This window comes from Pongo abelii, chromosome 19 (genome assembly GCF_028885655.2).
Source record: "Pongo abelii isolate AG06213 chromosome 19, NHGRI_mPonAbe1-v2.0_pri, whole genome shotgun sequence".
NCBI classification, from domain to species: Eukaryota; Metazoa; Chordata; class Mammalia; order Primates; family Hominidae; genus Pongo; species Pongo abelii.
In genome coordinates, this window is record NC_072004.2 from 8,013,663 (window position 1) to 8,036,518 (window position 22,856).

At 48.9% G+C, this 22,856-nt stretch overlaps 1 protein-coding gene and 5 non-coding genes across 10 annotated transcripts; 4 read left to right on the forward strand and 2 right to left on the reverse strand.

Annotated features, from left to right (window-relative positions):
* Positions 1 to 7,636: 7,636 nt before the first annotated feature.
* Positions 7,637 to 11,528, reverse strand: TMEM107 (transmembrane protein 107). 5 transcript variants are annotated; one of them, XM_024234500.3, is made up of 5 exons: positions 11,296 to 11,528; positions 11,053 to 11,120; positions 10,851 to 10,951; positions 9,646 to 9,742; positions 7,637 to 9,398 (listed from the first exon to the last, which is right to left on the reverse strand). In XM_024234500.3, exons 1-5 carry the CDS (start codon positions 11,380 to 11,382, stop codon positions 9,329 to 9,331), a joined length of 423 nt encoding a protein of 140 aa, XP_024090268.1. In that variant the 5' UTR covers positions 11,383 to 11,528; the 3' UTR covers positions 7,637 to 9,328. The 5 variants fall into 5 exon arrangements, with proteins under 5 accessions (XP_024090268.1, XP_054392187.1, XP_054392186.1 ...); XM_054536212.2 differs by having other exon boundaries at positions 9,667 to 9,742; positions 11,296 to 11,518; XM_054536211.2 differs by having other exon boundaries at positions 9,667 to 9,742; positions 10,851 to 10,969; positions 11,296 to 11,502.
* LOC112129777 (U8 small nucleolar RNA) lies at positions 8,582 to 8,715 on the reverse strand. Its single transcript, XR_002912131.3, has one exon. It is a non-coding gene; the product is annotated as a U8 small nucleolar RNA (small nucleolar RNA).
* A 9,892-nt stretch (positions 11,529 to 21,420) lies between the features above and the next one.
* TRNAW-CCA (transfer RNA tryptophan (anticodon CCA)) lies at positions 21,421 to 21,492 on the forward strand. Its single transcript has one exon. It is a non-coding gene; the product is annotated as a tRNA-Trp (tRNA).
* A 435-nt stretch (positions 21,493 to 21,927) lies between these two features.
* Positions 21,928 to 22,009, forward strand: TRNAS-GCU (transfer RNA serine (anticodon GCU)). The gene has a single exon. It is a non-coding gene; the product is annotated as a tRNA-Ser (tRNA).
* Positions 22,010 to 22,221: 212 nt separating this feature from the next.
* Positions 22,222 to 22,295, forward strand: TRNAT-AGU (transfer RNA threonine (anticodon AGU)). Its single transcript has one exon. It is a non-coding gene; the product is annotated as a tRNA-Thr (tRNA).
* A 359-nt stretch (positions 22,296 to 22,654) lies between these two features.
* Positions 22,655 to 22,728, forward strand: TRNAI-AAU (transfer RNA isoleucine (anticodon AAU)). Its single transcript has one exon. It is a non-coding gene; the product is annotated as a tRNA-Ile (tRNA).
* Positions 22,729 to 22,856: the final 128 nt, after the last annotated feature.

A 22,856-nucleotide genomic window follows, 5' to 3' on the forward strand; every position in this document is an offset into this window, starting at 1 on the left:
CAGGGCTTCTGGGTGTGAGATCCTCCCCCACTGCAGTGCCCCACGCCCTCCCCACAGAAGCCCGGAGACTGGCTCTGTCACCAGAGGTGTCATTTCCCAGCTGTCTGGGGGAGGTGAGTGAGCAGGGAATGTGTGTGCTGGGTGTGGGAACTCAGCCCAATCTAAGAGAAGATACTCTTGGCTTCCTCCCCCTCAGAGGAGCAGCCGCGTCCCTGGTCCTTGTGCACTGACAGTCCCGGGTGGCTCAGCCTATGTGATGAGAAAGAAAAGAGCAGCTTCCATGGGGGTCTCAGATCATGCTATGAGATGCTGGCTCCTGCTTTTTGGTCTTGAGATGATTTCTCTTTGTAGTCAGAGAACAAAGATGCCAAATTCCAGCCTTTTAAGTTCAAAACCCTCAGTGTCTGTCAGGGTATAAATAAGACAGGGAGGATTGGAAGAGGCAGGCACAGGAAGCCCTTCCGCCCCCAGTTGGACACCCTGCACTAACTGAGGGGAGCCTAGTGCAGAGCCAGGCAAGACATTTGATGCTGGTTTGGGGGTGATGTGGAAGGGACAGAGCCCCAGATACACGGTCAAGGCCAGGGGTCGTGCTATTGCTATTGGATCGAGGGGGCGGCAGCAGCAGAGTAGAAATGAGGGCATGTGTGACCCACGGAGATGAAGGGCCCAGGAGGATTCATCTCAGAAAGAGGACTCTCATCCAGCAGCCCCTTCCCACCCCACCCCACCTAGGCTGTGGCTCAGAGGAACTCCCCAAATTTAGATCAGTGGCGGAGGTGGGAGAAGGAGTGGGATGACGGAGTTCACCTGGAAGTGACTGAGAGAATGTTTTCTGCAGGCAGGTGGAATGGAGACCCAAATAGAGGTAAGTTGAATAATAGAAAAATAATGTATTTGCATAACTCAGATTTGGCTTCTACATGTACCGGCTGCGGGAATTGGCCGATGAATTTCTAGGGTACACCCCCAAGACTCATTCAAAGGATTTAGGGGTTCAAGGTGATTGTGATGTAGGCAACAGAGACCACACTTTTTTTTTTTTTCTTTTTTTGAGACGGTGTCTCTGTCTGTCGCCCAGGCTGGAGTGCAGTGGTGCGATCTCTGCTCACTGCAAGCTCCGCCCCCCGGGTTCACGCCACTCTCCTGCCTCAGCCTCCCGAGTAGCTGGGATTACAGGCGTGAGAATGGCGTGAACCCGGGAGGCGGAGCTTGCAGTGAGCCGAGATCGTGCCACTGCACTCCAGCCTGGGCTACAGAAAGACTCCGTCTCAAAAAAAAAAAAAAGAAAGAAAGGAGCTGGGTCGTTCCCACACTGACTCATGAACTTGCTTCATCCACATGAATCAAACCTGACTGAACTTTTAATTTCAGAGGCCTGTGTGTCCCTCAGTGCAGCTTGTGAAGTAAAGGCCTTCTAATGAGTAATAGAAAGGTTAGCCCTCCACCATTGCAATCAGCTGTGACGTCTGGTGAACCCTCCAGGCCAGAAGGTTCTCAGAGCTCCCTGTCCAGCTCTGGGCTCCTGGAAGGAGGGGACACTCCAGGGACCCACTGTGTGCCAGACAGTTGGCATGGATTGCCACATGTGCTCAATTTGTTTTTATTTTTACTTATTTTTGAGATGAAGTCTCACTCTTTCACCAGGCTGCAGTGCAGTGGCGCGATCTCGGCTCACTGCAACCTCTGCCTCCCGGGTTCAAGATATCCTCCTGCCTCAGCCTCCCAAGTCCCTGGGATTACAGGCGTCCGCCACCATGCCTGGCTAATTTTTCTATTTTTAGTAGAGACAGGGTTGCGCCATGTTGGCCAGGCTGGTCTCAAACTCCTGACTTCAGGTGATCCGCCCACCTTGGCCTCCTGAAGTTCTGGGATTACAGGTGTGAGCCACCATGCCCGGCCTTTTAAATTATTTTTTTTGAGGCAGTCTCCCTCTGTCACCCAAGCTGGAGTGCAGTGGCACAAGCTTGGCTCACTACAACCTCTGCTAATTTTTCTGTTTTTAGTAGAGACAGGGTTACGCCATGTTGGCCAGGCTGGTCTCAAACTCCTGACTTCAGGTGATCTGCCGACCTTGACCGCCCGAAGTGTTGGGATTACAGGCGTGAGCCAATGCACCCGGTCAAGAATGTGTCTCTTTTTGTATTAAAGCATAATATAAACACATAAAGTGGTATCTTTTTAATATGTGAAGTTCTCTCTGAACAAGTACCAAGCACAGTGCCAGGGACGAGGCAGGCAAATGAATAATAAACTATGGTGAGTGCATAGCAGGCAGATAGACTGCTAATGGGAAGGATGGGTTTGGGCAGGACCTATGTGCCCAGTATTCTATAGAAGGACAGTCCTAGTTGGGCTGGTGAAGCACTGATCACTTTTTACTGGTTCGACCAGGGAACCAGCCAGCAGAGCAGGCCCAGGCCCCTGGCCACTGGGAAGCAGGGCAGTGTGGGTGGTGGGGGTGCCACATACCAGAGCCCTATATGGGTGGGAGAAGACATAGGCAGATCAGAGTCTCCTGGGATTGGGTGCGTGAAAGGACTCCTGGTTCCAGTCCCTCACTCTCCAACCCTCCATTCATTAGAGATTCACTGGGTTTAACAAGCTCCTCTTGTTTTGAAAGGGGGAGGAATTCTCCTCCAGATAGAGAGGTTGTCAAGAACCCACATCCTTTTTATTTATTTATTTATTTATTTTTGAGACGGAGTCTCACTCTGTTCCCCAGGCTGGAGTGCAGCGGTGCCATCTTCCGCCTCCTGGGTTCAAACAATTCTCCTGCCTCAGCCTCCTGAGTAGCTGGGATTACAGGCGCCTGCCATTAATCCCAGCTGATTTTTGTATTTTTAGCAGAGACAGGGTTTCACCATGTTGGGCAGGCTGGTCTCAGACTCCTGATCTCAGGTGATCCACCTGCCTCGGCCTCCCAAAGTGCCGGGATTACAGGTATGAGCCACTGCACCTGGCTGACATCTTATTACCCTCCATATTACACGCCAAGCCCAGAGCCTGGCAGGTAGCAGGTGTTCAATAAACATTTGTTTAATTGAGTCAACTGATTTGGCCTAACAGCCAGGAACTTGGGTTCCAGTCCCAGCTTTCCCACTCCGCATGGTGTCCTGGAGCAAATGCCTTTCTCCTGGGGCCTCATTTTTCTCATTTGTTAAATGAGGGCTCTTTCATTCTACAATGCCAGGCATTGTGCTGGTATCAGAAGCTACAATAATAAACACAAAGAGAGATTGTTAAAACAGCATGATCTTTGCTGTGATGGACTTAATGACCAAGACACTTGCCAACCCTCCTCAAACAGATTAAACCAAAAAAGAAGAATCTTGTAACTAGAACACAGCTAGAAACAGCAGGATCCAGGTCTTCAAAAGATGCCATTGGGGATCTGTCTCTCTGTTCTTCAGCTATGCTTGCCTCTGGTATAGCTTCATTTCCACACAGGCAACATAAGCAGCTGCAGGCTCACATTTGTTTAAAATGTTATAGTTTTATATATATTTATATCTAGTTTATAGAGATGGGGGTCTCACCATGTTTTCCAAGCTGGTCTCAAACTTCTGGCCTCAAGTGATCCTCTGGCCTTAGCCCCCTAAAGTGCTGGGATTATAGGTGTGAGCTACCATGCCCGGCCCCAAAAATGTTACAGTTTTTAAATTTTTATTTGTTTTTTCAGAGACATGGTCTCACTCTGTCACCCAGGAGGGAGTGCAGTGGCACAATCAAAGCTCACTGCAGCCTCGAACTCCTGGGCTCAAGTAATCCTCCCACCTTAGCCTCCCAAGTAGCTGGGATCACAGGCGGAGACCACCACATCCACATCCAGCTAATTTTTACAATTTTTTGTAGAGATGGGGGTCTCATTATGTTGCCTAGGCTGGTCTCACACTCCTGGGCTCAAACAGTCCTCCTGCCTTGGCCTACCAAAGTTCTGGGATTACAAGTGTGAGCCACTGCACTCAACCTTGTATATTAAACACACACACGAACACACACACACACACAATTTATCTTCAAAATTTCAAAAGTTCAAAAGAGTATGTGCAGAAAGTTTCTCCCCCACCCTGTATCCCAGCCACTCAATCTGCTTTCTCACAACAGCCAATACTCCCGGTTGCCTGCGCCTCCTTTCAGAGATGGTCCATGCATATGTAAGCAATCGTGTTTGTAGTTTTCCTCTTTTTTACACCAGTGGAAGCAAACTACATGCACTTTTCTGCACCTTGCTTTTGTCACTTAATGTATCTTGTATATTGTACCATTATACTGCATAAAATTCACTTTCTTCTGGTGGCATAGTATTCCACAGTATGGATGTATAAGAATGTAACCAATCCCCTACGGACAGACATTTAGGTTGTTTCTAGCCTTTTGCCAATACAAGCAGAGGTGCAAAGAATATCCTACACATTCCCCTTTCAACTGTGTGCAAATATGTAGGGCTAATTCTTAGACATGAAAATACTAGTCAGGTGTGGTAGCTCACACCTGTATTCCCAGCTACTTGGGAGGCTGCGGTGGGAGGCTCACTTTAGCCTAGGATTTCCAAGGCTTCAGTGAGCCATGATCATGTCACTGCACTCCAACCTGGGCAACAGAGTGAGACCCTGTCTCAAAAACAATAAACATAACAAAAATAAATCCTAGGTCAAAGGAATAGGTGTTTGTGATTTTGATTTTCATGGGAATTGCTAAATTGCTCTCCATAGATGTGTTACCAGCTTTTACTCTCACCAACAAATAGGCAACGCCTGTTTGCCCACACCCCCTCCAACACTCTATGAAATTTTTTGGTGATTACAAATATGCAAAGTTGAAACATGATCTGCATTTCTCATTTATGAATGAGGTTAGGCACCTTTTCATATAGTTGAGAGTTTTTTGTATTTCCTTACCAGTGAAATTTCTGTAGAAATGTTTTGTACAGTTTTATTGGGTTATTGGTATTTATCTTGTAAATTTGTAGACTTATATATGTCAAAATTAGTCCTTTCTCTGCAATATGAATTTAAAATATTCCCCCTAGATTATCATCTATTCTTTAACTTTTGCTTATGATTTTTTTTACTATGCATAGTTTTAACATTCTAATATATATTTAAGTGTGTGTTTTCATTTATGCCTTCAGTGTTTTATTACCATACTTTGAGACTTCAAGACCAGCCTGGGCAACAAAGCGAGACCCCGTCACTACAAAAAAGTTAAAAAATTAGCTGGGTGTGTTTTTATCCGCCTGTGGTCCCAGTTACTCCGGAGGCAGAAGTGGGAGGATTGTTTGAGCCCAGAAGGTCAAGGCTGCAGTGAGCTGTGAAGGCAACACTGCACTCCAACCTGGGTGACAGAGTAAGACTCTGCCTCAAAACAAAACAAAACAAAAAAAGCCATCAAAATTAGCCAGTAGTGGCAGTGGGTGCTTGTAATCCCAGCTACTAGGGAGGCTGAGGTGGGAGGATCGCTTGAGCCTGGGGCAGCTGAGGCTGCAGTGAGCTATGATCATGCCGCTGCACTCCTGCCTGAGCCACAGGGCAAGACCCTGTCTCAAAAATAATAATAGGGCTAAGCAGGGTGGCTCACATCTGTAATCCCAGCACTTTGGGAGACTGAGGTGGGCAGATCACCTGAGGTCAGGAGTTCGAGACCAGCCTGGCCAACATGGTGAACCTCCCCCCAACCCCTGTCTCTTCTACAAATACAAAAATTAGCCAGGTGTGGTGGCACGCACTTGTAATCCCAGCTACTTGGGAGGCTGAGGCAGGATAATCACTTGAACCTGGGACGCAGAGGTTGCAGTGGGCCGAGATCACGCCATTGCACTTCAGCCAGGGCGACAGAGGGAGACTCCATCTCAAAAAAAAAAAAAAAAAAAAAACAGAGGGGAGGGGATGGGAGATCAGCCGGGCGTGGCAGCATATGTCTGTAGTCCCAGCTACTTGGGAGGCTAAGGCAGGGGAATCGCTTGAACACGGGAGGCGGAGGTTGCAGTGAGTCGAGATCGCACCACTGTGCTCCAGCCTGGCGACAGAGCAAGACTCCGTCTCAAAAAGAAAAAAAAAAATTAAGTTATTCAAAATATAAAGGTTAAAAGTTCCAAGATTTATTTGAATACTTTTATGCCTTTTTTTTTTTTTTTTTTTTTTTTTTAAGACAGAGACTCCCTCTGTCACCCAGGCTGAAGGGCAGTGGCGCGATCTCGGCTCACTGCAACCTCCGTCTCCCGGGTTCAAGCGATTCTCCTGCCTCAGCCTCTCGAGTAGCTAAGATTATAGGCACACGCCACCAGGGCTGACTAATTTTTGTATTTTTAGTAGAGACGGGGTTTCACCATGCTGGCTAGGCTGTTCTCGAACTCCTGACCTCAGGTGATCTGCCCACCTCGGCCTCCCAAAGTGCTGAGATTAAAGGCATGAGCCACCGCGCCCAGGCTAATTATTGTATTTTATAGCATGCTTTTATTTCCAGGAAGAGTCCAGGCTTCTCTTTTCCCAAAAGTTCCAGCAATAGTCTTGTTGTCAAGGTTTATGCTTGAAGCAATCACCGCGCCCAGGAAAACACAATGAGCCTAGAGAGGAATGGAAGCGAGTGGCTGTCAGCCTCTTCCTCACCACGCCGACTAACAATAAGGGAGGGTCTCCCAAAAGAAAATGGTGGTGCTGCCGGGCGCAGTGGCTCACGCCTGTAATCCCAGCACTTTGGGAGGCCGACGCTGGCGGATCACAAGGTCAGGAGATCGAGACCAGCCTGACCAACATGGTGAAACCTCGTCTCTACTAAAAATACAAAAATTAGCCGGGCGTGGTGGCGCGCGCCTGTGATCCCAGCTACTCAAGAGGCTGAGGCAGGAGAATCGCTTGAACCCGAGAGGCCGAGGTTGCAGTGAGCCGAGATTGCGTCATCGCACTCCAGCCTGGGCGACAGAGCGAGACTCCGTCTCAAAAAAAGAAAAAAAAAAAAAAAAAAAAGAAAAAGAAAAGAAAGAAAGAAAGAAAAAGAAAAGAAAAAAAGAAAATGGTGGTGCTATTACCAGAAAGAAAGGATGGATACTGAACTGGCAAAAACAGATGTCCACTATGATGGGAGAATCCTAAGACCCAATCAACTCAGGGAAAAGACACTGAGCAGTTATCACAGGCCTGACACTCTGCCTCTGCTACCCTTCTCGCCTGACAGACAGCAGTGGCCGGCGCCTGTAATCCCAGCTACTCAGGAGGCTGAGGCAGGAGAATCGCTTGAACCAGGGAGGCGGAGGTTGCAGATCGCGCCACTACACTATAGCCTGGGCGACAGAGCAAGACTCCATCTCAAAAAAAAAAAAAAAAAAAGTGTGAGTGTGGATGAAGGAACTGAGGCAGAAAGAGGAAAAGTGACCTCCTGCCCATCACACGGCCAAAAAAGAGAAAAAACCGCACTGGGACCCCGGCAGGCAGTCTGGCTGCAGAGCTTGTTCCTGTAGTCCTGGCCCTAGGCTGGGGCTCACATAAGTGAGCTGAGATCTGGAAACCAGCAGCATCTAGTTGATGTTTGAAAACAAGAGATGGATGACGTCACCCGAGGAGTAGTGATCACCAGCACTTATGGAGCAAGCAGAAGAGACAACCCAGTATTATGTCCCCAGTAACTGACACACTGCAGGTACTCAATAAGTATTTATTGAATGAATGTAAGAAGGAACAACCAGAACAGTATAATAGTAGGCAAACCAGGTGAACCATTGTTTCAAAACTAAGGGAGAAAAAAGTGCAAAAGAGGGGAGTGGGCGAAACCCGGTGGCTCATGCCTGTACTCCTAGCACTTTAGGAGGCCTAGAGGCCTAGTGGGGAGGACGGCTTGAGCCCAGGAGTTTGGGACCAGCTTGGGCAACACAGTGAGACCCTGTCTCTATAGAAAATTTTAAAACAACCAGGTGTGGTGCTGCTCACCTGTAGTCCCAGCTACTTGGGAGGCTGATGCAGGAGGATCATCTGAGCCTGGGAGTTCGAGGCTGCAGTGAGCCATGATCCCACCACTGCACACTGCACTCTAGCCTGGGCAACAGAGTGAGACTGAAAAAAAAAGGGGGGGTGGTCAACATACCATATGCTGAAGAGAGGTCAATCTCAAGTCTGAAAAGTGACTCTGGATTTGGGAAGAAGTCATTGGTGATGATCAGTTTCTTGGGGGTGTACTGGTAGATTTTTAACAACCAACTCTCCAAAAACTAATATATCCATGTATATACATCTGCGCCGTGCACTCCTGCCTTGGCAACAGACCAAGACCCTACCTCAAAGAAAAAAAAATAGTTCCTATTGAATATCATCCTGAGGGCAACCACCCTGTGCACAAGACTACAGATACTTACTCCTGAAAAGTGAGCGTTAAAGTTATCAAACGACAAAGAACAATGACTCTATTTACATTATTTCACTGCCTAAATTCCAGAAAGCAACAAAAACCAAATCACAGTTTTCAAGAACAAACAAATTTAGTAAGGTTGTAAAATAAACAAATACTAAATTATTACAAACAGAAAATCATAACTATGTCCACAAAACTATAACAGTCGATAAGACACAACAGAAAGTGATCGTCAGGAAGAATCAGATAGGAGCAATCAGGGTGTTGCAAATCCTGATTACGCAGAGACGTTAATCACGTTTCATGCATCTCCAATCATCATATTCTAATCTGCCCTCCAAAGGAGGAACAGGTAAGGATTATCCCACCTGACGATAACCGTAAACTGCCGACATTCCGCACTCAGTGAAAAAGACTCCGTTACAAGCTAGGGTGAGTTTATAACGCGTTGGTATGACCAATCCTACTATTTAGCGTCCTTCCAGTTGTTTTGCCATATTTGCTTGCACATTAAAAAAATTTTTTTTTCATTCGGCTGCCGAAAAGGAATAAATTACTTCTTCCCAGAATGCTCCGATCAGTTACGTGCTGGACGTTCTAACTGTACGCACTTTCTATTTACATATCTCCGCCCACTCCCTTCCGCCAGGCACCTACCGTAATAACCAAAATAGAAGCGATACCAAGTATCTTACGGTCTGCAGGACTAGAAAACAGCGTTGTTTTTTTTTCTTCAGTAGTTTAGCCATCTCAGTTGTCCCCTAAAACTGTATATAAGTCTTAATCTTACTACAAAACATATTTTATTACAAAGCACTAAATACAATGCGGATAATCCCAGACTCAAGACGTAATTATTCCAACACATATCCTCCAGCAGAAGCAGTTTCCGAGGGGAGAACCGAAGCCTATGCCTTCCTTCTTCCAGGAATACGAAGCGGCCCTTGCCCCTGTAGCCTTCGTCCTTAGGTTCCCGTCATGAAGGTGATCAGAAGGGTTTCTTTTTCAGCCCAAAGACGGTGACGAATAAAGCCATTTCAGTGACAGCTGGAAGGGCACTACCAAGGCAAGTGGTAGATTCAGAAACCCTTTCAATATAAATATCCAAATCTCCAAACCAGAGACCCCACCTCTGAAAGTGTAGGGCAGGTGGCATGGGGGGTAGGGGATGAAACTTTAAAAGACTACAGGATGTTGAGTGGATCTGGTATCTCACACATGGAGGAAAGGGCTGGGTAGGAGAAAAACCTTCAGGTTTAGGGCCAACCTTCCTCCCTCATCCCCAAATATTGGATGCTACCACACCTGCAGAAGACAAAAATGTACCAATACGTAGTGCACTCCCAACGCTCGAATATGAAGAAGGACAGGGCCACGGATGCACTACAGTGAGCCCCAATGGCTTGGGAAGGCACCAGATTAAGGAAAAGTCTTTGGATCGACAGACAGTGATGGGTCAGAAAAGGCCAGTGGTGGGGCTGGCATCTGCATTCAGGTTCATCCCTTGCTCCCTCACCATGTTTCAAGGGCTAGAGTCAGCAGCCCTGACTTCTGAATTTTAGGACAGTCATGTGAGGAGAGACCAGAAGTGACTGCACAGATCGGACCTCAGGCTACCCTACCTCTTATCTATGGGCCAGCCTGGATCCTTCAGATGAGAGGTAAGAGTAGGCTCTCCTTCTGCTATGCCACAAAGGAGTGCTGACAGCGACTTAATATGCGCTGGAATCAGCCTCCAGTGTCCTGGTCCTCCTGGTCCACAATTCTCTGACCCATGTGCCTCATCTCCGTTGCCTCTTCTGAGTTCCCACTGTGCTTTATATCTTTTGTTTGTTTTTTGACAGAGTCTTGCTCTGTCACCCTGGCTGGAGTGCAGTGGCACCACCTCAGCTCACTGCAACCTCTGCCTCCCGGGTTCAAGCAATTCTCCTTCCTCAGCCTCCTGAGTGGCTAGGATTACAGGAGTGCGCCACCACGCCCAACTAATTTTTGTATTTTTAGTAGAGACGGGGGTTTCACCATGTTGGTCAGGATGGTCTCGAACTCCTGACCTCAGGTGGTCCACCTGCCTCGGCCTCCCAAAGTGCTGGGATTACAGGCGTGAGCCATCGCGCCCTGCCTGTGCTTTCCATCTTCACACACTTCTATAGCACAGTGCTTATCACACTGAATTAGAGATTTGTATCTACCTCCTCCTCACGGTAAAAAGAAACGGTGGGGTTTTTATTATTACTATTATTTTTGTAGACATGGGGTCTCACTATGTTGCCTCCTGCCTGCGCCTCCCACAGTGCTGGGATTACAGACGTGAGCCAACATGCCTGGCCAAAAACTGTATTTTACTCTCATTTTGGGATTTTAAGTGCCTAGTAAACAGCAGGATTTAGCACATGGTTGAAGATCTTTGAACTGGAGGGATTGGCTATAGCAGACACTATTGTGTCAGGTGGCTGAAGGGAGTCCTGATAGAAGTGGGTCGTGTGGGAAAGGTGGGCAGGCAGAAAGGATACAGATGAGGCTCTGGGTGCTGTTGAACATGGAGACTCCTGAGAGGAAACCGGCCAGCTCCACTGCAAAGAGGCCCAGGGTGACAGAGAGCGCGGCCACCAGCCTGCAGAGAGGAAGTGGACTGGCCCAGGCCTTTGGACTTCTTCTAAGACCCCTCCACTCCCACCACCTCTTCGTTCTGGCCACCCCGTCCCAAGAGCTCACTGAATATCCTGCTTGTCATACTCCTCGGGGGTGAACGTGAGAGGCAGGCAGGCCTGTATGTTGCTGTCCTGGGAGCAGGGCAGAGAGGAAGAGAAGTGAAAAAGGGGCAGGCTGCAGGGCAGGCCTGGGGGCGGCGGGAAACAAGAAAACCCAAGTGGGTAAGACGCTGGGAGGGGGCAGGGTGGGACTAGGACCACTCCGAGATGGGAATGGTGGCGGACTGAGTGCAGCCGTGGGTCTTACCCGGGACCAGAATAAGGTGATGACGACCACCAGATGCGCCAGGAGCGTCAGGAAGCGAGACGGCACGAGCCCTGAGACCCGGCCCATGGCCCTCGGGGATAAGGGCGGCGGTCTCTGAGGCTGGAAGTTCAGAGACAGCGGCTCCTGAAGTCTCCCCGCAAGCGGACAAATCTAGACGAACGCCTCCTTCCCGCCTGCTCAGGCACCGCCCAGTTGCCTTGGTAACCGCGTACGCGGGCGCGCCGCCGCGTTCTCGGAAAACCTCGCGAGAGCAGTACATTCTCCCGCTGCTGCGGGTCTCTCAGGGCCAGCGAAGGTCAGGGGTACCCGAAGGCGCTTCTAACCTAACGGCTGGGTACCCGCGCGCAGCCAGGCCCTTTGCTCCTCAGAGGGTGCTAGGTGGCACAGCCCCGCAGCCCCCGATCTGGCCACGCAGGGCCGACGAACGGAAACCCACCCTGGCCTAGCTTGGGGACACCGCTGCTTCCGCGGTTGCCCACGCCGGGAGCGGCCCCCAGCCCCAGCTACACTGCCCAGTTGTGGATCACTTGAGACCGCTGCCACCGCCACGCCGGTCTGAGTTCCCCGCCATGCCGAAGACTCAGACCTGCTCCCCTTCCCCTCCTCCGCATGCCTTTAGCTTCCCACCAAGCTGGGCCTGAGAAACAAGGGACCCGAACCTGGAGAGGCCGGTGTTCCTGGACTGCTCGGCAGTCACAGATTGTCACGGAGCCCCTGGTTGTCTGAGGACCCCAGGCCTGAACCTTCCTTGAGGAAGACTGATTTCTCTCAGACTACTTTGCTCAGTTTGGTGAGGGATTTGCAGAGTGCAAAAAATGGCCAGCGTCCTTAAACTAGCATGGGGATAAGAGCAGAGCAAGGTGGCTGGAAAGGGTGGGAGTGGACGAAGGGAATGGGACAGTCCCTGCGTCTCTGGGAAGCTTGGAACCGGCTGGAAGGGAAACTCAACTCAGATTTCTTTGTCTCTTGGAGGTGCTGGGCCTCCGACATTGCCCAGCTACAGTCCAAGAAGCTCTTATCATCGGCGACCTCATGACCTTTGGGCCTCAGCGCAGGTCCCTGCAGATCTGAAAGTTCTTTAATTGCTGAGTCAGGTCCCATCCTCAAGGAACCTCCCCGCCCATCTCCCAGGAGAACAATCTCTTCCTACTCCCCACTCCCCATCTCAGTGCTTTTAGCCAGTTTAAACTACAAGCCCAAGAGGCATTTCTCATTCCTTCAACAAATATTTTTATGTTTATTGATTACCTAGTAAGGGTATTCTAGTCAGGGAGATCAACAACAGACATGCAAACAAATAAATCCGTAAGATAATAGGTGCTACAAACAGGGAAACGCGGGCTGGGCACTGTGGCTCACACCTGTAATCCCAGCGCTTTAGGAGGCCTAGGAGGGCGGATCACCTGAGGTCAGGAGTTCGAGACCAGCCTGACCAACATGCTGAAACCCTGTCTCCACTAAAAATACAAAATTAGCCGGGCGTGGTGGCGCGTGGCTGTAATCCCAGCTGCTCGGGAGGCTGAGGCAGGGGAATCGCTTGAACCCAGGAGGTGGAGGTTGCAGTGAGCCGAGATTGCGCCATTGCACTCCAGCCTCTGCAACAAGAGCGCAACTCCGTCTCAAAAAAAAAAAAAAGAAAGAAAGAAACGCTAGAATTATAATTCTATAAAAATAGGGCATTTATTTATTTTATTTTATTTACTTTTTTTGAGATGGAGTCTCGCTCTGTCGCCCAGGCTGGAGTGCAGTGGCAGGATTTCGGCTCACTGCAAGCTCGGCCTCCCGGGTTCACGCCATTCTCCTGTCTCAGCCTCCTGAGTAGCTGGGACTACAGGCGCTTGCCACCACTCCCCGCTAATTTTTTGTATTTTTAGTAGAGACGGAGTTTCACTGTGTTAGCCAGGATGGTCTCGATCTCCTGCCCTCGTGATCCGCCAGCCTCGGCCTTGCAAAGTGCTGGGATTACAGGCATGAGCCACCGCGCCCAGCCGGACATTTATTCTTAAACTTTATTTTAGAAACTTTGGCCAAAAATTGGTCGGGAGCGGTGGCTCACGCATGTAATCCCAGCACTTTGGGAGACCGAGGCAGGGAGATCACCTGAGGTCAGGAGTTTCAGACCCGCCTGGCCAACATGGTGAAACCTCATCTCTACTAAAAAAAAAAAAAGTTAAAAAGTTAGCCAGGTGTGGTGGCGCCCGCCTCTAATCCCAGCTATTCCAGAGGCTGAGGGAGGAGAATTGCTTGAACCCGGGAGGCAGAGGTTGCAGTAAGCCAAGATCGTGCCACTGCACTCCTGCCTGGGAAACAGAGCAAGACTTCGTCTCAAAAAAAAAAAAGAAAAGAAAAGAAAAGAAATAAAAAGAAAATGCGCTCTGGGACCAGAAGCAAAAGCCCATGCCTGTAATCCCAGCACTTTGGGAGGCCAAGGCGAAGTATTCCTTGAACCCAAGAGTTTGAAGCCAGTCTGAGCAACATGGTGAGACACCTCTCTCTATTAAAACAATAATAAAGGCCGGGAATGGTGGCTTACGCTTGTAATCCCGGCACTTTGGGAGGCCGAAGCGGGCGGATCCCCTGAGGTCAGGAGTTTGAGACCAGCCTGACCAACATGATGAAACCCCGTCTCTATTAAAAATACAAAAAAAAAAAAAAAATTAGCCGGGCATGGTGGCACGCACCTGTATTCCCAGCTACTCGGGAGGCTGGGGCACGAGAATCGCTTGAACCCAGGAGGCGGATGTTACAATGAGCCGAAATTGCGCCACTGCACTCCAGCCTGGACGACAGAGCAAGACTCCAACTCAAAAAAAAAAAAAAAAAAAAAAAAAATATATATATATATATATACACACACACACATATATACATACATAGATATCTTTTTAATAAAGTTTTAGGCCGGGTGCGGTGGCTCACGCCTATAATCCCAGCACTTTGGGAAGCTGAGGCAGGTGGATCATCTGAGGTCAGGAGTTCAAGACCAGCCTGGCCAACATGGAGAAACCCCATCTCTACTAAAAATACAAAAATTAGCCAGGCATCGTGGCATGCTCCTGTATTCCCAGCTACTCGGGAGGCTGAGGCAGGAGAATCTCTTGAACCCACGAGGCGGAGGTTGCAGTGAGCTGAGATCCCACCACTGCACTCCACTCTGGGTGACAGAATGAGATTCCATCTTAAAAAAAAAAAGTTTTAAACAGTAAACATTAATATTTTCGGAGTCTTATATAGTATTATTAAGACACGAAATTGAAAAAAAGGAATGATTTATAGGATTGAGGGTCCCTAAAATGTTGAACTCCTATATATTGAAACTGTGTAATGACATTTTCATATAAACCATCTCTTTAAAAGACAACACAGCCTTTTCTTCATATTGGAGACAATGTAATCACCAAAACTTGCTTTTATCCCCATGAAATAAAAGATTGTGATTTTCTAGACTTTACTGAGGAGTTACTATTATTATTTTTTTTTTTGAAAGGAGGTTCAACAAAGTCTCTCTTTGTTTTTTTTAGACAGGGTCTTGCTCTGTCACTCAGGCTGGAGTGCAGTGGTATGATCATGACTACAGTGACTCTCGACCTCCCTGGCTCAGGTGATCCTGCTGTCTCAGCCTCCGGAGTAGCTGGGACTACAGACGCATGCCACCATGCCCAGCTAATTTTTGTATTTTTAGTAGAGACCACGTTTCACCATGTTGGCCAGGATGGTCTCCATCTCTTGACCTCGTGATCTGCCCGCCTTAGTCTCCCAGCACCCAAAGTGTTGGGATTACAGGCGTGAGCCACCGTACCTGGCCCTCTTTTTTTTTTTTTTTTTTTTTGAGACGGAGTTTTCACCTTTGTCACCCAGGCTGGAGTGCAATGGCACAATCTCAGCTCACTGCAACCGCCGCCTTGTGGGTTGGGGTGATGCTCCTGCCTCAGCCTCCCTAGTAGCTGGGATTACAGGTGCCCGCGACCATGCCCAGCTAATTTTTGTATTTTTAGTAGAGACGGGGTTTCACCATGTTGGCCAGGCTGTTCTCGAACTTCTGACTCCTGACTTCAGGTGATCCACCCGCCTCGGCCTCCCAAAGCGCTGGGATTACAGGCGTGAGCCACCACGCTCGGCCAGTTCTTTTCTTAACTGTTGGACCCCTTCAAAGCTCTGAAGATAGTTTCAAACCTCCCTGCTCTCCGGATGGACAAGGAAACCCATCAAGTTTTCTCCTTTGAAATGACCCCCATTGCATTTGATTCCTAAAATGAGTGATAGTAATGACACCTAATTTACAATGAGAGATGAGCTTCCTGTATTCTCCAATGCAGAAATTACAGCATAGCAAGCATTCAAACGTTCTTAGGAGAAAGATACAAAGACTGAAGTTTCAGCCTGGGCAACATGGTGAAACCCCGTCTCTACAAAAAAATACAAAAAATTAGCCAAACATAGTGGTGCACACCTGTAGTTCCAGCTGCTTGGGAGGCTGAGGTGGGAAGATCACCTGAACCCAGGAAGTGGAGGCTGCAGTGAGCCATGATCACACCACTGCACTCCAGCTTGAGCGCCAGGAGTGAGACCTGTCTCAAAAAAAAAAAAAACTGAAGAACTCTCCATGCTTTTCTTCCCTCTGTCTGTAACTTACATGCATTTTCGACCTAGACCTTCAGAGGTGAGCTCCCCCAGTGAGAGGTTTCTCAAATATAACTGTTCACAGATGAAAGAAGTTGTCATAGGCCAAAAGTGAGGAAAATCCAGGACCTGCTTTTGCAAGGTTTTCCAAGGTCCCTGAATAGAAGGAAGTGAAAGAGTCAGCTAAATGAAGATCTAGGGAAAGAGCATTCCAGACTGAGGACGTAGCAAGTGCAAAGATGGTGAGAACAAGCCAAGTGTGTTCGTTGAACAGTAAGGAAGGCGGCATTTCAGAAACCTAGTGATGGAAGGGGAAGAAAACATCAGTGTGGGGTTTGTTAGGTAAACAGGGGCCAGATGAAGCCAGGCCTTGCAGCTACAGGGAGGGACATGGTCAGGTTGGTGTTCTAGATGATGACTCTAGTTGCAACATGGAAAATGGATTTTAAGCAAATTTTATTTTTATTTATATTCTTTTTTCATTTTTTTTCTTTCTTTTAAGCAGATTTTAAACAGAAGGCTAACAATTATCCAGAAGAGACAGGATGAGGCTTGGACCAAGGAGGTGGAGGGTATCAAAAGATATTTAGAAGATAAAGGAAGTCTGGACTTGGTGCTGTGGGTGAGTGGGAAAAAGGGAGGGTCAGGATGGCTGTTAGATTATGGGGGCTCTGACAGCTGGAGGTCTGGGGCATTCTGCTTATAATAGGCCTTCTGGGCCAGGCGCAGTGGCTCACGTCTGTAATCCCAGCACTTTGGGAAACCAAGGCAGGCGGATCACGAGGTCAAGAGATTGAGACCATCCTGGCCAAAATGGTGAAACCCCGAATCTACTAAAAATACAAAAATTACCCAGGCATGGTGGTGCGCACCTGTAGTCCCAGCTACTCTGGAGGCTGAGGCAGGAGAATCGCTTGAACCTGAGAAGCGGAGGTTGCAGTGAGCCGAGATCGCGCCACTGCACTCCAACCTGGCGACAGAGCGAGACTCCGTCTCAAACAAACAAAAAAAGGCCTTCTGCATAGGGGACTTACTATATAAGTAACGAGGTAGTCACATTTCATGTCCTGAATTGATAAACAGTGAGTAGCCTGTCCTGTCATTTTCCATGACCTCGGTTCACAGAAGCCTGCCCTATAGAGACGCTATTTCTGCCTGCTCACAAAACCGATATTTAGAGCCAGCCAGTGGCCATAGGAGGTACTGCTGGTGACGAGGTGTCCCCCCCAAGTGACTACTCACTCCAGGACTGGGACCCGCAAGTACTAAGATTTGAACTCTTAATAAAAGGAGTTAAAAATCTTTTTTTATCATGGACAAATTCAAACATGAAAAAATAAAGAAAATAGCTGGGTGCGGTGGCTCATGCCTGTAATCCCAGCACTCTGGGAGGCCAAGGCGGGCGGATCACGAGGTCAGGGGTTCGAGACCAGCCTGGCCAACATGGTGAAACCCAGTCACTACTAAAAATACAAATATTAGCTGCATGGTGGCAGGTGCCTGTAATCCCAGCTACTCGGGAGGCTGAGGCAGCAGAATCATTTGAACCTGAGAGGTGGAGGTTGCAGTGAGCTGAGATCGTGCCATTGCACTGCAGCCTGGGTGACAGGGCAAGACTCCTTCAAAAAGAGGGGAGGGGAGGGGAGGGGGAAAGGGGAGGGAGGGGGGAGGGGGAGGGATCGGGGAGCGGAGGCGAGGGGTGATAATGAACCCTTCTATTCTGCTTCAACAATTATCAACACATGGCCAACCTTGTTTCAGGTATACCCTCCCTCATAGCACACACCAGGTTATTTTGAAGCAAATCCTAGACATCATCAAACAGTTCAAATTGCCCAAGTGTCTCCTACATACTTCTTTTTTCTTTTACAGTTTGTTTGAATCTGGGTCCAAATAAAGTCTACACATTGCACTTGGTTGTCATGTCTCGATCATCTTGGGTCCTGCCTCCTCCCTACCCCCTCACCTCCTTTCTCCTTCTTTTCTTTTCTTGCAATTTATCAGTTGAAGGCATTGAGCCATTTCTCGGCCTTATTCTTGTGATGTGATTTAACACGTTCCTCCATGCCCTGCATGTCCTGTAAACTGGTTCTTAGATCCAGTGGTTGGTTAGTCTCACGTTCAGTTTTCTGGTAAAAACATATCATGAGTGACGGTTTGTTCTCCCCATTCCATTGCATCAGGACGCCTGCTTTTCCCTCTTTTTCTGGTGTTTAGGCTGAGCATTGGGTTCAGGTATAGTCAGACTAGGCAACAATTATAAAATTCCCCATCTGTTTTTCACCTAATGGTTTAGTTGATCATCACTGCCTAGCTCTGTTATTTCATTAGGAGTTGCAAAATTGGGATGTCCTAATTCTATCATTCTGTAGTAAGAACTTGCCATCATCAATTTGTTTACCATGAGATACAGGTCATACAGGAAATGCAGGATAAATGTGTGGGTTTTTTCTTATGATTTACCAGTTTTCAGAAAAATGAGTTGGTTCTCTAGCATCTTACAAAAGTAATTAGTTGTTTTTAATATCATTATGAACTTGTACATTTTAACATCTTTTGTGTATTTCAATCCATTGCAGTTATTCTTTTTGATGTTCAAATTGTCCCAATTTTGTTCGGTGGGAGCTTCTTCAGGTTGGTGCCTAACCTTTCTTTTTTTTTTTTTTTTTTTTGTGACGGAGTTTCACTCTTGTTGCCCAGGCTGGAGTGCAATGGCGCTATCTCTGCTAACCACAACCTCCGCCTCCCGGGTTCAAGGGATTCTCCTGCCTGAGCCTCCCGAGTAGCTGGGATTACAGGCATGCGCCACCACGCCCGGCTAATTTTGTACTTTTAGTAGAGACGGGGTTTCTCCATGTTGGTCAGGCTGGTCTCGAACTCCCGACGTCAGGTGATCCGCCCGCCTCGGCCTCCCAAAGTGCTGGGATTACAGAAGTGAGCCACCGTGCCAGTCTCCGTCTCGGTCTCCTCCTCCATCTCCGTCTCCTCCTCCAACTCCTCTTCTTCCAGACAGAGCGAGACTCCATCTCAAAAAAAACAAAAAAAAAACAACAAAAAAAAAGATTATATGACTATTCAGGTGGCAGGGAGATTAGAGAGGAGCCTGCTACAACAATCCAGCAAGAGAGGTTGAGGGGTTGTCGGTGGGATGGGGAAGGATGGTTGACAGGGGGATTATTGAGGAAATAGAATTGACAGGATGTGGTGACTGGAAGTAAGACGGTAGAGGGAGGGAAGAATCAAGGATGCATCCCCCCGCCTGGGCCTGGCCTCTCTCTGGGAGTGCAGAAAGACTGGAAGGAATTATGGCAGGGTCAAGTGAAAGTATCAGCAGGCACTACACATCTGAGTCCAGAGGTGGGAGCGAGATTCAGGAGCCCTTAGCACGCAGGAAATAGCTGAATCCGTAGAACATGTGTAGCATGAGGAGAGAAAACCTTACCCGAGGAAAACCAGGGTTTACAGGGAGAACAGAAAAAGAGACTGGAGCTGGGGGCGGTGGCTCACGCTATAATCCCAGCTCTTTGGGAGCTCGAGGCGGGTGGATCATCTGAGGTCAGGAGTTCGAGACCAATCTCTCCAACATGGTGAATCCCAGTCTCTACTTTAAAAAAAATAAATTAATTAACCAGCACCACGCCTGTAATCCCAGCTACTCGGGAGGTTGAGGAAGGAAAATCGCTTGAACCCGGGAGGCGGAGGTTGCGGCGAGCGAGAACGCGCCACACAGCACTCTAGCCTGGGCGACAGAGTGAGACTCCGTTTCAAAAAAATTTATAAAAGAAAAAAGAAAAAGAGACTGGAGCGGGGAGCCACTTAGGAAGGGCCAGCAGACTAGCGTCAAGACACCTATGGGAAATGAGGCTCATGGAGAAGATGTTGCCTGGAGTCGGTTAAGGCCAGGCCTGAGAAAGCCTGTTGGCTTTGACATCTCTGTGGTCCCTGATAACTTTCGAGAGAGCCACTGTGTAGAAATTTGGCTTGAATGGGAAGGAATGAGATACAGGCATGTCCTCTTGTGCCATCTCGGCCTGTTGAACTCCTTTCATTCTTCTAGAAACATAGCCGGGCGCGGTGGTTCACGCCTGTAATCCCAGCACTTTGGTTCACGCCTGTAATCCCAGCACTTTGCGGGGCCGAGGCGGGCGCATCACGAGGTCAGGAGTTGAAGACCAGCCTGGCCAACATGGTGAAACCCTGTCACCACTAAAAATACAAAAACTGTAGCCGGGAGCGGTGGTGGGCGCTGTAATCCCAGCTACTCGGGAGACTGAGGCAGACTTGCTTGAATCCGGGAGGCGGAGGTTGCAGTGAGCCGAGGTCGCGCCGCTGCTCTCCAGCCTGGACGACAGAGTGAGACTCCGTCTCAAAAACAAAAACAAAAAAACAGAAAAACAACAAAAAGAAAACGTATGTTGGCTGGGCATGGTGGCTCACGCCTGTAATCCCAGCACTTTGGGAGGCCGAGGCGGGCGGATCACCTGACGTCGGGAGTTCGAGACCAGCCTGACCAACATGGAGAAACCCCGTCTCTACTAAAAGTACAAAATTAGCCGGGCGTGGTGGCGCATGCCTGTAATCCCAGCTACTCGGGAGGCTGAGGCAGGAGAATCCCTTGAACCCGGGAGGCGGAGGTTGCGGTGAGCCGAGATTGCGCCATTGCACTCCAGCCTGGGCAACAAGAGCGAAACTCCGTCTCAAAAAAAAAAAAAAAAAAGAAATACCGATGTTTGTGGTGGTCAAAATTAGAACAGAGGTTGCCTCTGGGAAGGGAGGAGTGGGGATCCGTAGAGAAGGGACATGCAAGAACCTTGAGAGAGGAAAATGTCCTATATGCTTTTAAAGACTTGTGATTTGCGCAGGTGTATGTATCTGTCAAAACTCATCAAAATATAAACAAAATTTATGTGCCCTCCAACAGTTGAAATACCGATATTTTTCAAAAGTTTTACATACCGATCTCAGAGCTCTTCCCTGGACCGTTTAAATCAGAATCTCCGAACCCGGGGGTTGTGCGTGGGTGCATTCGAAGGCTCCGCAGGCAATTACAAAAGTGCAACCGGAGAGGAGACCTGCTGCTGGGGGAGCAAATCTCTTACCCCTTCAGGTGTCCTAGGCTCTGGCACTGCTCTGTCACGTTCCGTCTGGTTCCCATCCTTCCATCCGTTTCTAGGCAGGTCCGTCCCCACTGGGCTGTAAGCTTTGGAATCCCCTGGCGATCAGCTCGGGACCCTCTATCTGGGCGTTGGCAGGACGCCGGGGGCCGGGAGGGACAGACCGCTAAGCCTGGATCCCATAGTCACTGCCCTGGGGTGCCACTCGCCCGGCTCGTCCTACAGGGCTGCTCGGCGAGCGCAGATACGACCCCGCAGCTGTTCAGAGGGACAGAAATGCCCTAGGTGCCCATCCATGTCTCGATTCATGACCCTGGCCTGCTGGGCGCACAGTGGTCATGGGGAGACCTGAGCTGCCCGGTGGCCGGCCGACCTCGTGGCGCAACGGTAGCGCGTCTGACTCCAGATCAGAAGGTTGCGTGTTCAAATCACGTCGGGGTCAGCGGTGTTCTTCTTTTGTTTTTATTACCCTCCCTTATTTTAAACTACGGCCAAGCTTCAGCGTTCAGGTCATTGAAGAAGCAATATCTCCTTGGGGCCTGAAGGAGAGGAGTTTCTGGAAGTTCCGAGGCCGCCCCGTCTGGACAGCCCAACCATCTCGCGGGGGTTTTTGCGATGGATCCGGGTACCGTAATTCTGGGCGGATAACGCGGGTCCTAAGATAGGAGCAGTTCTAGACCTCTCAGCAGAGGGAGGAGGGTCGGGCGATCACGCATGGAAGAAGTCGGTCTCTGATCTACGAGTTCTCTTTCCAGTGCGGAGCGGGTTCCTTCAAAATGTGCAGCCTTCACGACGGAGGCGAGCCCCACCTGCAGGAAGTTCAGGTCCCAGAGATGTGAGATGCGGAGGGCGGTCTGTGCAGCGACAAACGTCTGTAGACGAGGTGGCCGAGTGGTTAAGGCGATGGACTGCTAATCCATTGTGCTCTGCACGCGTGGGTTCGAATCCCATCCTCGTCGGCTAAGGAAGTCCTGTGCTCAGTTTTGTAGCACCAAAACTAGGATTTCTCTTGCTATCCCCAGTCACTCCATTCAGTTTTCGTGTCTTTCCCAGCTGTATCCATCCTTTCCGCATTTTCCAGTGCAGCCGACTTTTTGTGACATCTTTGTATTCATTCTCTGCAATTGAGCTGACCTGGCCAAGGAAATAAGATCCAAGGCGCCTTTCCGGCGGCGCCGTGGCTTAGTTGGTTAAAGCGCCTGTCTAGTAAACAGGAGATCCTGGGTTCGAATCCCAGCGGTGCCTCCGTGTTTCCCTACGCTTTTGCCAACATTAAACATTGTGAGGACAGTTGCAGAAACTCATAACTTCCATCCTACATGGTTTACTCACATACCCATCTATCCTCTCCCGGTGCATCTGCCACACGCTGTTGGATTTTTTGCCCTTCGTGCACATGGTACTTGCGCCTCGACCTGCAGTTACACCAGTCGCATCATCTGTACTTGCCAGTACTGTCTGTTACTCGTCTACGTGCTCAGTTAGTCAGTGTTTGTGTTCTGTTTTCATTTCTCATAAAGCAGTCCCACAAGTGAAGGTTTTTCCCGAGAAGACTGAACAGTAGTGTAACTAAATAAACTTATTTCAAATGTTTTCCAGCAACTGGCCGGTTAGCTCAGTTGGTTAGAGCGTGGTGCTAATAACGCCAAGGTCGCGGGTTCGATCCCCGTACGGGCCAGGATCGAAACCTTTTCGAAGGTACGATTACCGCACTCCGTTTTAAAGCCGAGTAACGTCACTGGAGAAAAATAGCGCCACATTTCCAATCCCAGAACAGAAAGCGAATTGGAGCGCATTCTAAAGTGG